This window comes from Chiloscyllium punctatum, chromosome 13, assembly GCF_047496795.1.
Source record: "Chiloscyllium punctatum isolate Juve2018m chromosome 13, sChiPun1.3, whole genome shotgun sequence".
NCBI classification, from domain to species: domain Eukaryota; kingdom Metazoa; phylum Chordata; class Chondrichthyes; order Orectolobiformes; family Hemiscylliidae; genus Chiloscyllium; species Chiloscyllium punctatum.
Window position 1 is genome coordinate 103,234,096 of NC_092751.1, and position 14,213 is coordinate 103,248,308.

At 49.6% G+C, this 14,213-nt stretch overlaps 2 protein-coding genes across 4 annotated transcripts in view; one reads left to right on the top strand and one right to left on the bottom strand.

Annotated features, from left to right (window-relative positions):
* Positions 1-5,004, bottom strand: part of mcu (mitochondrial calcium uniporter) — a 155,665-nt gene extending 150,661 nt beyond the window's left edge. Inside the window, exon 1 of the mRNA XM_072583521.1 lies at positions 4,752-5,004. Within this exon, the coding sequence (XP_072439622.1) occupies positions 4,752-4,868 (117 nt within the window). The 5' untranslated portion in view covers positions 4,869-5,004. The remainder of the gene's footprint in view (positions 1-4,751) is intronic.
* A 1,933-nt stretch (positions 5,005-6,937) lies between these two features.
* Positions 6,938-14,213, top strand: part of micu1 (mitochondrial calcium uptake 1) — a 105,528-nt gene continuing 98,252 nt past the window's right edge. For 2 of the 3 annotated variants that reach the window (XM_072583518.1, XM_072583520.1), the window contains exon 1: positions 6,938-7,065. The gene's annotated coding sequence lies outside the window, so the exon portion shown is untranslated. The remainder of the gene's footprint in view (positions 7,066-14,213) is intronic. The other variant, XM_072583519.1, reaches the window with a different exon arrangement.

A 14,213-nucleotide genomic window follows, 5' to 3' on the forward strand; every position in this document is an offset into this window, starting at 1 on the left:
CAGACCAGACCAGGTAAGCACAGCCAATTTTCTTCCATAAAAGGATATTAATGAACCAGATGTTTTTACAACATTCAGTAGTGCTTTCATGGTCACCGTCAGAATGGCTTTTAATTCCAGATTTTTTACTGAATTCAAATCTAGGGACCCAGGCTAAGGTTGTGGGGATATGGGTTCAAATCCCACCCAGAAAGTGCAGTGAAATGTGAAACAAAAACACAAATTGCTCAGCAGGTCTGGCAGCATCTGTGTAGAGTAAAACAGAGTTAATGGTTCGAGTCTGGTGACTTCATCAGAGCTGATAGCAGGTAAGAAAAAGTGGTACTGATGCTAAAGTCAGTGGTTAGGAGAGGAGACGACAGAGTGTGAGAGACAGAGTGAGAGAGACAGATGAATAAGTGATAATGACAGCATGGAGAGAATGGATAGTCTGTGCTGAAAGCAACCCATGTCAATGACATAACCAGGGTATGGGTAAAAAAAAACCATGGAAGGATATAATCAGATTCTTGCATTATTGAACTCTATGCGGAGTCCTAGGCTGCGGGGACCCCAAGCAGAAAATGAGATGCTGTTGATCAAGTTTCACTGAGCCTCACTGGAGCACTGCAGCAGGCCTGAGACAGAGATTTGTGTGAGAATACAGTGGTGTGTCAAACTTACAGGCAAATGAAATGTAACATTTTTTTACAGTAAAATTCTGAAATAGAAAAAAAGGTCTAATGGTGACCCTGTATACACTATCAATTGTTATACAGACATTTGGATCATTAGTATTTTGCAAGGACACCTGCTATCCTGACTTGGTCAATGTGGTTAACTCTTGAAATAGGCAATAAATGCTGGCCTAGCCAGTGATGCCCACCTTCCATGAACTAATCTAAAAATCCTAATATTTCTCACATCTCCTTTACATTAATCTTACTAAGCATTTTCAAAACCTCTGATACATTGAGAAAAGAGCCTAGACTGTTCAATCTGTTTGGACAGGTATGTCACCTCTCAGTTCTGTCCTGTATAATTATCCTGTTGTATCTTCTCCAGTGATTCTATGTCCTTTGGCAGCAAATGTAAAAATATCTTCTTTAATGACTAGACTGTCATTCTTCAGGAGGGGTTTAGGACCTGGGGGAATAGGGTCCTGCCAGGAACCTATGAATACCTGTGTGAGATTGGTTACACTGATGGGTTTGAAAAGCCCTGATGGTCACCTCAGCATTTGGAATGTGTTCAAGTGCAGATAAGTTTGGAAGGATGTGGCCCTGATTCAGACAAACATTAGGGGAGCCCTCAGTTAACATCTCATTCAATGCAGCAGCTTGTCGGAGTCAGCACACAACCTGCTTTGCTCTTGGATCATCCTATCCTTCAAGGAAGCTGCAATCTAAGCAGCATTGTCTCAATGCACATTGAGGCCATTCGGCCTATTGTTCCTTACTCTTATCTAAAGTCAACCTCGTGCCTTTTCCCCATATCCCGACACACCATTCCTATCTAAATACTGTAATCACTCAATGCCCTCAGTCATTGGCAAGTGGTGAAGCAATCAGGGTCAAGTTAGAAAGCAAACAGTATTGGACGACAATCTTAAAAATTAAGAGACAATAAGCTCCCATCAAAATATCAAGCTGAAACATTAACTCTTGTTTTTCTGTCCACATAAACCACTTGCTCAGTACTTTCTAGAAATTTTATTCAGGACTCAACCCTCTTCAAAACAAATCCTCAAACAGGAGCCAAGGAAGATAAAATGAGATGGAGGGTTGGCATTCTATTCTTTTAATAAGTTCTTAACTATTTCCCTAATATTAACAAGCAGAACATGTTCCTTCACAGTACAAGATATCCTATGTAAATCAACATCCACTTAACAATAAGTGGCATGCAAATGGGACCTTCTATAAGTCACAATGGACAATACTTTTTAATACAAGTTAGCAGAACTCAACTTTGCATTCCATCAGAGGCAGGAGGCATTTCCAAAATCAGTAAATGGATTATTTATAGTCAACTATACATCAGGAATCTACAGGAATATGGAGTCAGGCTCTCAGTGAATGGCACAGCTGACTCAAGAAGCCAAATGAACTATTCCTGCTCCCAATTTGCACAATTTCTAAAGCGTTTTAAACAGCTGCTCTCTCCATCTTCTCTCAGGACGTGAAATCTTGCTCATTATCCCTATAAATATTTTAAGCAATATCATTACATGTTTGTAATGTTGCCTCATGACAGTTTGCCTGTCCTACACATTCATTTTACAATGCTTTATTAATATTTAACTGAATGTGCATTAGTTGAAGCTGTCAGTTACTGTCTTATTTTCCACTACATAACAGAAATAGCTTGAAAGATGCCCTGCTGGAAGGCAATGAGAACATGGCAGTACACCCAAGTCGTCTTATAAGAAAACTACAAAATGACGACTACCTTATCTATTTTTCTGATTTAGAATGATTCCTAAAGCATGGTAGGTGCTGCAACTGAATAGGAGTAAATCATAGACTTGTTACAATGCAGAAAGATGCTCAACTGAGCATTAGAAACCAGCGAGGAGAAAGTGAGGACTGCAGATGCTGGAGATCAGAGCTGAAAATGTGTTGCTGGAAAAGCGCAGCAGGTCAGGCAGCATCCAAGGAGCAGGAGAATCGACGTTTCGGGCATCAGCCCTTCTTCAGGAATCAGTGCCAATATTCTCCTGCCTTTTTTCCCTTGCACCCCTAAACTCTGTGCAATGACTTCTAAATTACTTCAGTAGAAACAATGTCGTCAATTGAACCTGTATCCAAAGCACACTCAGGTAGTGACTGGCCAAGCCCGAACCACCTTTTGTGTGAAAAGTTTTTTTGTCAGACCTCACGTTTGCTTCTTCTGCAAATTACTTTCCATCTTTGCCCACTGGTTCTTGATCCTTTTACAAGCGGGAATAGCTTCTCCCTTTCTACTCTACCTAGTTCCCCCATGATTTTGGGAACCTTCCAACAGATCTCCTCTCTGCTGTATAGTCTCCAAGAGAAACAGTCCCAACCTCACCAGCAATCATCATGACTGAAGTTTGTCATCCCTGGGACCATTCGTGTAAACATTACTCATCCAATGATAATACCACTATGCCACTGCCTGCCTCAAATATAAACATAATGGTCTTATTACTTCACCAAATTTCCAAGATCAAATATACTACCATTATTTTCACATGCTCACAATGTTTATTTCAACCAAAAGCAAAGCAGCCTCCAAACAGCCCTGCATTGGCTCTTGAGATGTTTAGCAGAGGCGGCAGAAAACACGTACAAATTGTTAAAACATTGTGGTAATACAGTTTCCATGCTCTGGTAATAGCCATACTGGAAACAAGACTCCAAGGATGATATTTACGACTCTTTTGCCATGAGGTAATTGGAACAAGGGATTCCATGGGAATCTCAGTTTGGAGAACAGTGGGAATGATTGGAGCAGTCAGTTTTTAATTAACATCTAAACACATGCAATGTCTAAATTAATCATCCCAACATGTGACACGAACAGATGCGGGCTAAGCAGCAATGACAGGCGACCAAGTATAACTCATTCACAACTTTGTTCAGGAATCCTTGGACTGGGCAAAAAAATCTGCCAACCATAAAGACACTCCCAACTGTTCCAGTTGCAGCAACAGCATCCAACATTTTGATACTACCTACATGAGAAAAAAAACACAGATTGCTCTCCCTTCTCCCAAGATGTTGCTTTTGTTTAAGGGTATAGTTTCACAAGCAGGGACACCTTGAATCATCTGGACAGTGCAGCAGGTATTTGCAATGCACATCATTAGCAAGAGGGAACCAGCTTGCAAACTCTGATGTCAAGTAATTTCAATGCTATTCCCTTTGATATTTCTTGCAGCGTAACAGCCATGCATCTTTCAAGTGAACTGTTAGATAGCCCTGCAGCAGTTCTCCTGTCTCCTTTCTGCTTATCGCATGCTTCACCCTCTCCAGCTCCCAGCCCAATAAAGTGAAATCACTCCCTTCCTCCCTCTCTTTATTCAAAGGCTCCTTATTGCTCTTAAAAATAAGCATCAAAACTTTTCATCACCATTCACCCAGGACTTGCCACATCCTGGGGCACTGTAGCAAAGATCAGGTGCTTTCTGGAGAGTTTCCATCCAGAGTGAGCCGCAGGGAGGAGCTGCCTCCTTGGGGGAAGGGGTGTAAATTGACAGTCACCCACCATATCTCTTCCTCATCATATTCTTGAAGAGTACAAGTCCCAGTGCAGTCCCATCCCCTCCTGACCCAAGGGATGACTGCAGCAGCTTTTTTGACAGCAGGTAGCCCCAGGGCGGGAGAAGGGAAGCCCAGGAGTGGAAGGGGAAAGATGGGGACACTCTTTTGGGGTGCATTGTGGGAGGGGGTAGGGAGAGAAAGAGAAATAGGACACAAGGTGGGAGAATACCCGAAAGACGAGGGAGGGAATAGGAAATCTCTCTAAAGATGCTGCAATGCTCCAGGTGGAAAACTAACTCCGCCTCCCCCCCCCCCAAACAGTAGTGGAGGAGGAAAACGAACACCAAGCCCCCTGAAGTTTGGGGTGGGCACAGGATGGGAAATCCTTCAAGAGGTGCTGGGACATCTTGGAAGGAGGATCACACCACCCCACCCTCCCAAAGTGGGTAAAGAGAGTACTCTTCCACCTCAACCAAGCGGGGCGGGGAGACCCGGGATGCTCGGTGGGTGGGAGACAGATCCCACTCCAGGAAGCTCACTCACCGTCCGCTGCTGCTGCTGCCTGCTGACGCCCAGCCCGCTGAAGCTGCTAGCGGCCGCCGCCGCCGTCCGGGTGCTGCCCAGGGCGGCGGAGAGCAGCGCCCTTGCCGCAGTCGCCATCGCCGACAATGTGGAGCCGTAACCAGCGCCCGGGGAGAAAGGGGAATAGGGGAGGGGAAAAGAATGGGGAGGGGGGGGGGGGTACTGAAAGGGGAAAGGGGTGGCAGGAGGTGGGGGATTACTCCGTGTCCCTCTCGTTCCGCAGCGACGGACGCGGCTGTGGAAGGACCTGGAGGGCGGGAACCAAGGGGCAACGGCCAATCAGAATGCGGGGGCGAGCATTCCAGCTGTCACTCAATCGAGCCCACCAATCAGAAGTGGGATAAGGTGCCAGTGGCTACTGCCAATCATCTAGTGCCCAGTGCCGATTGGCTTAATGTATCCAACCATTCGCCAATCAGATCCAGCCCCAAGTGGCGACAGTCTAGAACTGCTGAAGGTTGATTCACTTTTCCCCCCATCTCTCCGTTCTGTTACTGTGTTTAATGAGTTTGTTCCTTTTGTAAAATTCAAAAGCACAACAAAAATCATATAGTCTACTTCCCATACAAACTACTTAACTCCGTCAACCACCTCTTCAATTACAAGTAGACAAACTGCTTCCCATGTGCAGAGAAACGCCGAGCGTTTACAAACCTTGGTAACCAACAACAAATGTCAGTGAAATAAAACAAACTGTGGACGCTGAAGATCTGAAATGAAAATTGCTGGAGAAACTCAGCAGATCCGGCAAGATCTGTAGTTTGAAAGCACAAGGATACTAGAATCGAAACATTAACTCTGCTTTCTCTCTACAGTTGCTGTAAGACCTGCAGAGTTTCTCCAGTGAGGAACTTTTTTTAGCGATAGGGTCATGGGTGTTTCATCTTTCAGATCGTTCACCCATACGATGAGTTCGAAGTAATGGTGGCGAAATAGCAAATAATATCCGATCTGTTCTTCTTGACTGCGCAGGTTATCAGATCTGCTGAGTTTGCCAACATTTTCTCTTACCACATCTGCTTGTATATGTCGTCCGGCATGGCAGGGACAGCTGTGGTGGAAATCGGCCCATTTATTTCAACATTATATACATTTCCTATTATTCAAAATTTTCAGTATCCTTCTATTAGTGTTAAATCTTACTTTTTTCTTCTAATTTTAATGAGTTTTTACAAATTCACCCAATTCCTTTTTCGAGGTGGCTCTTCCTCAAATAAAGTACCTGGCGAGGGAGCAGCGCTCCGAAAGCTTGTACTTCCAAATAAACCTGATGGACTATAACTTGATGTTGTGCAATTTTTAACTTCCTCTAATTGTCAGACCCTTCTTGTTTGTTTTGAAGATGTCTCTTATTCAGTCAACATCACGGAAATAGATTGGTCATTATCACCTAGTTCGCCACTTTCGTAAATATTGGTGGCGCTCCTTTAAAACCATCCCAGCCCGAAACACAGCGTGATCTTGATTGAATGTTTGTAGCAAGGTGGCAAGAAATAATTGTGACTGCACCTCATAAATTATTGTCTATGAAGCACTTTAGACAAGATATTTACGAAGAGAGAAAATGTTAAGGGTCTACACCAGAAATAATAGCTAACTTTCAAAGATTAACTAACATTTTGTGATTTTCTTGCATTGCAGTATTTTGCCCTAAAGTTACGTTCGTTTCTCAGTCTCATTGAAACCAGGAAGAATAATGAACAATGAACAACAATTCTATATTTTATAACACTTGAATCGTTTAGAAACTGAATATTTGAATGCATTTTAACCCACAGCTGAAATAAAGCAGATGCTGAAGTCAAATGTCTGAAGTACTTGGCAGGTCGGACGGCATCTGGGGGAACAGGGACAGAATTAAGGTTTTTATAAAGCAGAAATCTACGGGTGCTAGAAATTTGAAATAAAAACAGAAAATGCTGAAGATAGTCAGTATGTTTTCAAACAATCTTTGGGAAGAGAAACAGAATTAAGTTTTCAGACCCATGATCTGTCATTAGCATAATAAAAGTGAGCGAGATCACATCTGTTGCTGGTCTGCCCATGAGCTTGCACTCAGGCTCGCTTGGAGCCCTGCAGGGATACATCAACTGGAGCAAGCCAATTCAACTTTGGCTTCCTTGTATCAGTGGGCGGGGTTTGAGTACGTCCTTACGTAATGACGCGGAGAGGGCGTGGCCGACGCGGTGACGGTTGGTGAGGGGGGGAAAAGTAGAGACGGAGGCCGTCCGTCCGTCCGCCCTCCCCACATCACGGAAACTGTGGGAGAGGAGAGGTAAGGTAGGGCCGGGCGGCCGCCCGCCCGCCCGCCCGCCTGCTTGCTTTATGTCACCTGTTGTTGGGCTGCTCTCTCCGTCCGGATCCGCCAGTCGGTTGTGGACGGAGTCCGTACGACTCAACTCCCGGAGGGAACGGGGGTGTGAGGAGGAGAGAGGGGGGGAGGAGGGGATTGATGGGCGGGGCCGGTCGTCAGGGCAATGGGGTAGTTTAGGTAGAGGGGAGGAGTCAGATGTGTGGGCGCAGTCTGGGAGGGTGAGGGTGAGGGTGAGGGTGAGGGGAGGGGCACTGACAGGGTGAGAGGTGACTGGGCGGGTGAGGGGCGAGTGTCAGGGTGAGGGGCGATAGGGAGGGTGAGGGGCGAGTGTCAGGGTGAGGGGCGATGGGGAGGGTGAGGGGCGAGTGTCAGGGTGAGGGGCGATGGGGAGGGTGAGGGGCGAGTGTCAAGGTGAGGGGCGATGGGGAGGGTGAGGGCACTGACAGGGTGAGGGGTGACTGGGCGGGTGAGGGGCGAGTGTCAGGGTGAGGGGTGATGGGGAGGGTGAGGGCACTGACAGGGTGAGGGGTGATGGGGAGGGTGAGGGCACTGACAGGGTGAGGGGTGACTGGGAGGGTGATGGGCACTGACAGGGTGAGTGGCGATGGGGAGGGGTGAGGCACTGGGAGGGTGAGGGGCGACTGAGAGGGTGTGGGGCACTGACAGGGAGGGGAGGGGTATTGACGGGTGATGGGTGACGGGGAGGTGAGGGGCATTGACGGGGCGAGGGGCGGCTGGGAGGGTGACGGGCGACTGGGCACTGACAGGGTGAGGGGTGACTAGGCACTGGGAGGGGAAGGGCACTGGCGGGGTGACAGGGAGGGGATGGGCACTGATGGGGGTGAGGGGCGGCGGGGATGGGCACTGACGGGGGGGCGTGGGGTGGCGGGAAGGGGCACTGACGGGGGGGTGAGGGGCGGTAGGGAGGGGCAATGACGGGGGGGCGTGGGGCGGCGGGGAGGGGCACTGATGGGTGGGCGAGGGGTGGCGTGGCAGGGTGGGGCACTGATGGGGGGCAAGGGGCGGCGGGGAGGGGCTCTGGCAGGGCGGAGGGGCACTGGCAGGGCGACGGGTAGGGGCACTGACGGGGGGGCGAGGGGTGATGGGGAGGGGCACTGACGGGGGGGCGAGGGGCGACGGGGAGGGGCACTGACGGGGGGGCGAGGGGCGGTGGGTAGGGGCACTGACGGGGGGGGCGAGGGGCGGTGGGTAGGGGCACTGACGGGGGGGGCGAGGGGCGGCGGGGAGGGTCACTGACGGGGGGGGCGAGGGGCGGCGGGGAGGTTCACTGACGGGGGGGGCGAGGGGCGGCGGGGAGGGTCACTGACGGGGGGGCGAGGGGCGGCGGGGAGGGGCACTGACGGGGGGGCGAGGGGCGGCGGGGAGGGGCACTGACGGGGGGGGGCGAGGGGCGGCGGGGAGGGGCACTGACGGGGGGGGCGAGGGGCGGCGGGGAGGGGCACTGACGGGGGGGGCGAGGGGCGGCGGGGAGGGGCACTGACGGGGGGGGCGAGGGGCGGCGGGGAGGGGCACTGACGGGGGGGGCGAGGTGCGGCGGGGAGGGGCACTGACGGGGGGGCGAGGGGCACTGACGGGGGGAGACGAGGGGCAGCGGGGAGGGGCACTGACGGGGGGGTGAGGGGCGGCGGCGAAGGGCACTGGCAGGGCGGAGGGGAGGGGCACTGGCAGGGCGGAGGGGAGGGGCACTGACAGGGGGGACGAGGGGCGGCGGGGAGGGGCTCTGGCAGGGCGGAGGGGCACTGGCAGGGCGGCGGGGAGGGGCACTGACGGTGGGGGCGGCGGGGAGGGGCACTGATGGGGCGAGGGGCGGCGGGGCGGGACGAGGGACGGCGGGGATGGGCACTGATGGGGGGGCGAGGGGCGGCGGGGAGGGGCACTGACGGGGGCGGGACGAGGGACGGCGGGGATGGGCACTGACGGGGGCGTGGCGAGGGATGGCGGGGATGGGCACTGACGGGTCGAGGGGCGGCGGGGAGGGGCACTGATGGGGGGGCGAGGGGCGGCGGGGAGGGGCACTGACGGGGGCGGGACGAGGGGTGGCGGGGAGGGGCACTGACGGGGGCGGGACGAGGGACGGCGGGGATGGACACTGACGGGGGCGTGGCGAGGGACGGCGGGGATGGGTACTGACGGGTCGAGGGGCGGCGGGGAGGGGCACTGACGGTGGCGAGGGGCAATTGGCGGCAGAGAGGGGCCGGGGAGGGTATGGTGCGCGGGGCAATGGCAACGGGGAGGGCGCGGGCTGCCGGGGAGGCAGAGGAGCACTGACAGGGTGCGGGGCGCCGGGGGGGGGGGGGGGGTGGAAGGGGTGGGGGGTGGTGCGAGGGATGCTGGGGAGGGCGAGGGGCACCGACGGGGCGAGGAGTGCTGGGGAGAGTGCAGGGCGCCTGGGGAGGTGAGGGGCGACGGGGAGGGGTGATTGCGAGGGTGAGGGGCGTCGGGGAGGGGTGACTGGGGGGTGAGGGGCGACGGGGAGGGGTGCTGATGGGGGCGGGGCTACGGGGACTGACGGGGCGACATGGAGGGGCAAGGTGATGGGAGGGGGCGACGGGAGTGGCAGAGTGACGAGGTGGAGTGACTGGGCGGGGCAACGGGGTGACAGGGCGGGGCAACAGGTGGGTCGTGGTGTTGGGGAGGAGTGACAGGAGAGGGTGGGGCAACAAGGCAGGCTGACGAGGGGTGATGTGGGACGGGGTGACTGGGCGGGGCACTGAAAGGGTGAGGGGCGACAGGGAGGGCTGGTGTCTGGGTTGGGAGTGGCACGATGGGGAGGGGAGGGGCAGGGTGTCTGGGTTGGGAGTGGCACGATGGGGAGGGGAGTGGCACTGACAGGGTGAGGGGCGACGGGGAGGGGAGAGGTGTCCGGGAGGGGAGCGGCACTGCCAGGGTGAAGGGTGTCCCGGAGGGGAGGGGAGGGGAGGGCCCCTCTAACTGCTTGAGGGGCACTATATGAAGGATTCAGGAGGGCATGCTTCTGGTAGAGTGGTCATGGAGTGGCCACTGTCTTTCATGGCGGAAGTGGACCATAGTCTGTCTGGGGCAGATGGCTAGGAATCTATTGTCCTTCATGCCTTTGTTCTGTTCAAAAATGCACATTGACTGGGCATCCCATGCTGTACGATTATAGCATGTTATTTTTGCCTGCAGAGGACAGCTGTTTGTGTATAAATTGTGGAAAAATACCTCTTAACTACCTCCTTTAGGATTTTAAGATGTAAGCCATCTACCTTTAGCCCTTTTAAATGTTGTCTAACACTTCTTTATTGACCATGATGGTGCTTAGTTCCTCCTCCCATATTCTTTAGTAGTCACAGGATGTTTAAAGTACCTTCCACCATAAATACCGATGCAACATATCTTTTAACATGCAACCATTTCCTTGTTCCCCATTACTGTCTACCCAGATTCATTTTCTCGGGGTCCTCTGACCTCTCGTTCATATATATTTAAAGCAGCTCTTATTGCTATTTTGTAGCATTGTCAGCTAAGCATCTTCCTTGGCCATCAAGTCCTGGAGTTTATCTTGAACCCAGAGCTTCTGGACTCAGAGTCAAGGACATTATCCATTATGCCACAAGAGCCAGATCACGTGTCTGTGTTTATAAATCATAAGCTGAAGATAATTTACAGAAAATGATTTGATCTACTAATTGGAGCTTAAGATATTGTAAGTCACTGGAATAACCTCACCTTAATGTATTAAATGTTGGTTGGCATCTCCTTGTATATTAGTAAAACATTGGAGTGTTGAGTGCCAGGGAATATTCCTGTTTGTGTAAGTTTAATGATTGGGAAAACTAGTCAGTGAGAAGAAATGTGAATATTTTATCTTCATTGAGAAAATGATTTGAAAATAGGAATTGTGCTTTACAGGAATTGGGTCAGATTGGGGTGAGGAACTGAGTGGAATGTTTTTGGACTCAATACAGTACAGGTTGAGAAGCTCACTACAAGGTGGTTGAATTTGCAGATGAAACCAAACAACAAGAGGGATTGCAATTGGAGATGGTAGCTCATACTGCAGGATGATTTGGCAAAGATATGTAAATAGCAGAACAAAGATTTTTGCAAACGAGTGTTTAATGCTACACATGGCAAGGCAAGTAGATGACATTCATGCTTGATGGAGTGGTATTGAAGTAGGCAAGGATGAAGCCAGAAGTGACCCATGAGTTTTAGTCCAACTATCATAGTCATAGAGATATTCAGCATAGAAACAGACCCCTCGGTCCAACCTGTCCATGCCAGCCAGATATCCCAAACAATCCAGTTCCACCTGCCAGCATCCGGCCCATATCCTTCGAACCCTTCCTATTCATATACTCATCTAAATGCCTCTTAAATGTTGCAATTGTACCAGCCTCCACCACATCCTCTGGCAGCTCATTCCATACACATTCCATCCTCTGCGTGAAAAAGTTGCCCCTTAGGTCTCTTTTATATCTTTCCATTCTCACCCTAAACCTATGCCCTCTAGGACTCCCCAATCCCAGGGAAATGACTGTATTTATCCTATCCATGCTCCTCATAATTTTGTAAACCTCTGCAAGGTCACCCCTCAGCCTCCGACGCTCCAGAGAAAACAGCCCCAGCCTGTTCAGCCTCTCCCTATAGCTCAAATCCTCCAACCCTGGCAATATCCTTGTAAATCTTTTCTGAACCCTTTCAAGTTTCACAACATCCTTCCAATAGGAAGGAGACCAGAATTGCATGCAATATTCCAACAGTGGCTTAACCATGTCCTGTACAGCCGCAACTATCAATGCGTGGCAGCAAAAAACAAAGCCATAGAATGGTGAGCGTGTTTACAAATGAGCGCAAGTTCAAGTTAGAAGTAGTAAAGATCAAATCTTACCATTTTGTAGCAGCATTGCATTATGAATGTCCCATTCAACATGCTCACTCTGAAACAAGAGGCACTGAAATGTTTGAGGCAATAAAGTGAGGGGGACAAAACACCCACAGGCTAATCTCTATTGCTAAGGGTTTGATCAATGAGAAGTGCCCAGGAAAACCTGAACTCTTCAGCAAGGGAATGAGCTGCATGGGAGGTGATCAATTTGCGGTGTGCAAGATGACGGGGGTTGAAATGTTTTCATAGACCATTAATTTCAATCTGACTGTGGGAGTAAAACTCGTATATCTAAGATCAAACTCAAGGCAATTTTTAAGAAAGATATGAAGGAACTGTCCTTCACAAGAAGAGTAATGAATATTTAAAATTAATTTCCAGGCAGGCAGTTTAGGAAGGTGATATGGAATCAGTTAAACAGAAATTCTATGAAAGAATTTTAGATGATTAGACTAGATTACTTAGTGTGTGGAAACAGGCCCTTCGGCCCAACAAGTCCACACCAACTCTCCGAAGAGCAACCTACCCAGACCCATTCCCTTACATTTATCCCTTCACCTACATTTATCCCTTCACCTAACGCTACAGGCAATTTAGCATGGCCAATTCACCTGACCTGCACATTTTTGGACTGTGGGGGGAAACCGGAGCACCTGGAGGAAACCCACGCAGACACTGGGAGAATGTGCAAACTCCACACAGATAGTTGCCTGAGGCGGGAATTGAACCAAAGCAAGAACATTGTTAGAATCTGATTGGATGTACGAAACGCCGCCATAATTTCTTATGACAATTAGGGAAAACAATTTTGCATGATCTTGCTTCCTGCAACAAATCAAGCAAACCTCTACAGTTACGTTGAGGATGCAATAAGTATCAAGTGGAGTATGTTCTGGACGGTCATTTTATTTGTATGGATTTTGAGTTTCTAGTATATTCCTGTTAGGGTGAAAGGAAAGGCTGGTAGTTGTAGAGAATGCAAGATTCCTAGAGAAATTGAAGGTTTGTTTAAGAAAGAAGCATATGTCAGTTGTAGAGAGCATAGATCGAGTGAATCCTTAGAAGAGTAATAAAGGCAGTAAGAGTATACTTGAGAGAAATCAGGATGGCAAAAAGGGATATGAGATAGCTTGGGCAAATAGGGTTAAGGAGAATTCAAAGGGTTTTTTCAAATATATTAAAGACGAAAGGGTACTTAGTGAGAGAATAGGGTCCCTCAAAGATTAGCAAGGTGGCATTTGTGTGGAGTTGCAGGAGATGGAGGAGATAATAAAGGAGTATTTTGCATCAGTGTTTACTGTGGAAAAAGATATGGAAGATATAGAAAGTAGGGAAATCGAGGGTGACATCTTGAAAAATGTTCATATTATAGAGGAGGAAGTGCTGAATGTATTAAAATGCATAAAAGTGGATAATTCCCCAGGACATGATCAGATGTACTTCGAACTCTCTGGTAATCTAGGGAAGTGATTGCTTGGCTCCTTGCTGAGATATTTGTATCATCAATAGACATAGATGAGGTGCCAGAAGAGTGGAGGTAGGATAACGTGTTGCAACTAATTAAGAAAGATGGTAAGGACAAGCCAGGGAACCATAGACCAGTGAGCCTGACGTCAGTGGTGGGCAAGTTGTTGGAGGGATAAGACGTAAGATGTATTTGGACAGGCAAGGACTGGTTCGGGATAATCAACATGACTTTGTGCGTGGGAAATCATAATCACACAAATTTGATTGAGTTTTGTGGAAAGTAACAAAGAGGATTGATGAGGGCAGAGCAGTAGGTGTGATCTACATGGACTTCAGTAAGGCGTTTGACAAGGTTCCCCATGGGAGGCTGGTTAACAAGATTAGATCTCATGGAATACAGGGAGAACTAGCCATTTGGATACAGAACTAGCTGAAAGGTGGAAGACAGAGGGTGGTGGTGGAGGGTTGTTTTTCAGACTGGAGGCCTGTGACCAGTGGAGTGCCACAAGGATTGATGCTGAGTCCACTACTTTTTGTCATTTATATAAATGATTTGGATGTGAGCAGAAAAGGTGTAGTTAGTAAGTTTGCAGATGACGCCAAAATTGGAGTGTGCAATGAAGAAGGTTACCTCAGATTACAATGGAATCTTGATCAGATGGGCCAGTGGGCTGAGAAGTGGCAGATGTAGTTGAATTTAGATAAATGTGAGGTGCTGTATTTTGGGAAAGCAAATCTTAGCGAGACTTATACGCTTAATGGTAAGGTC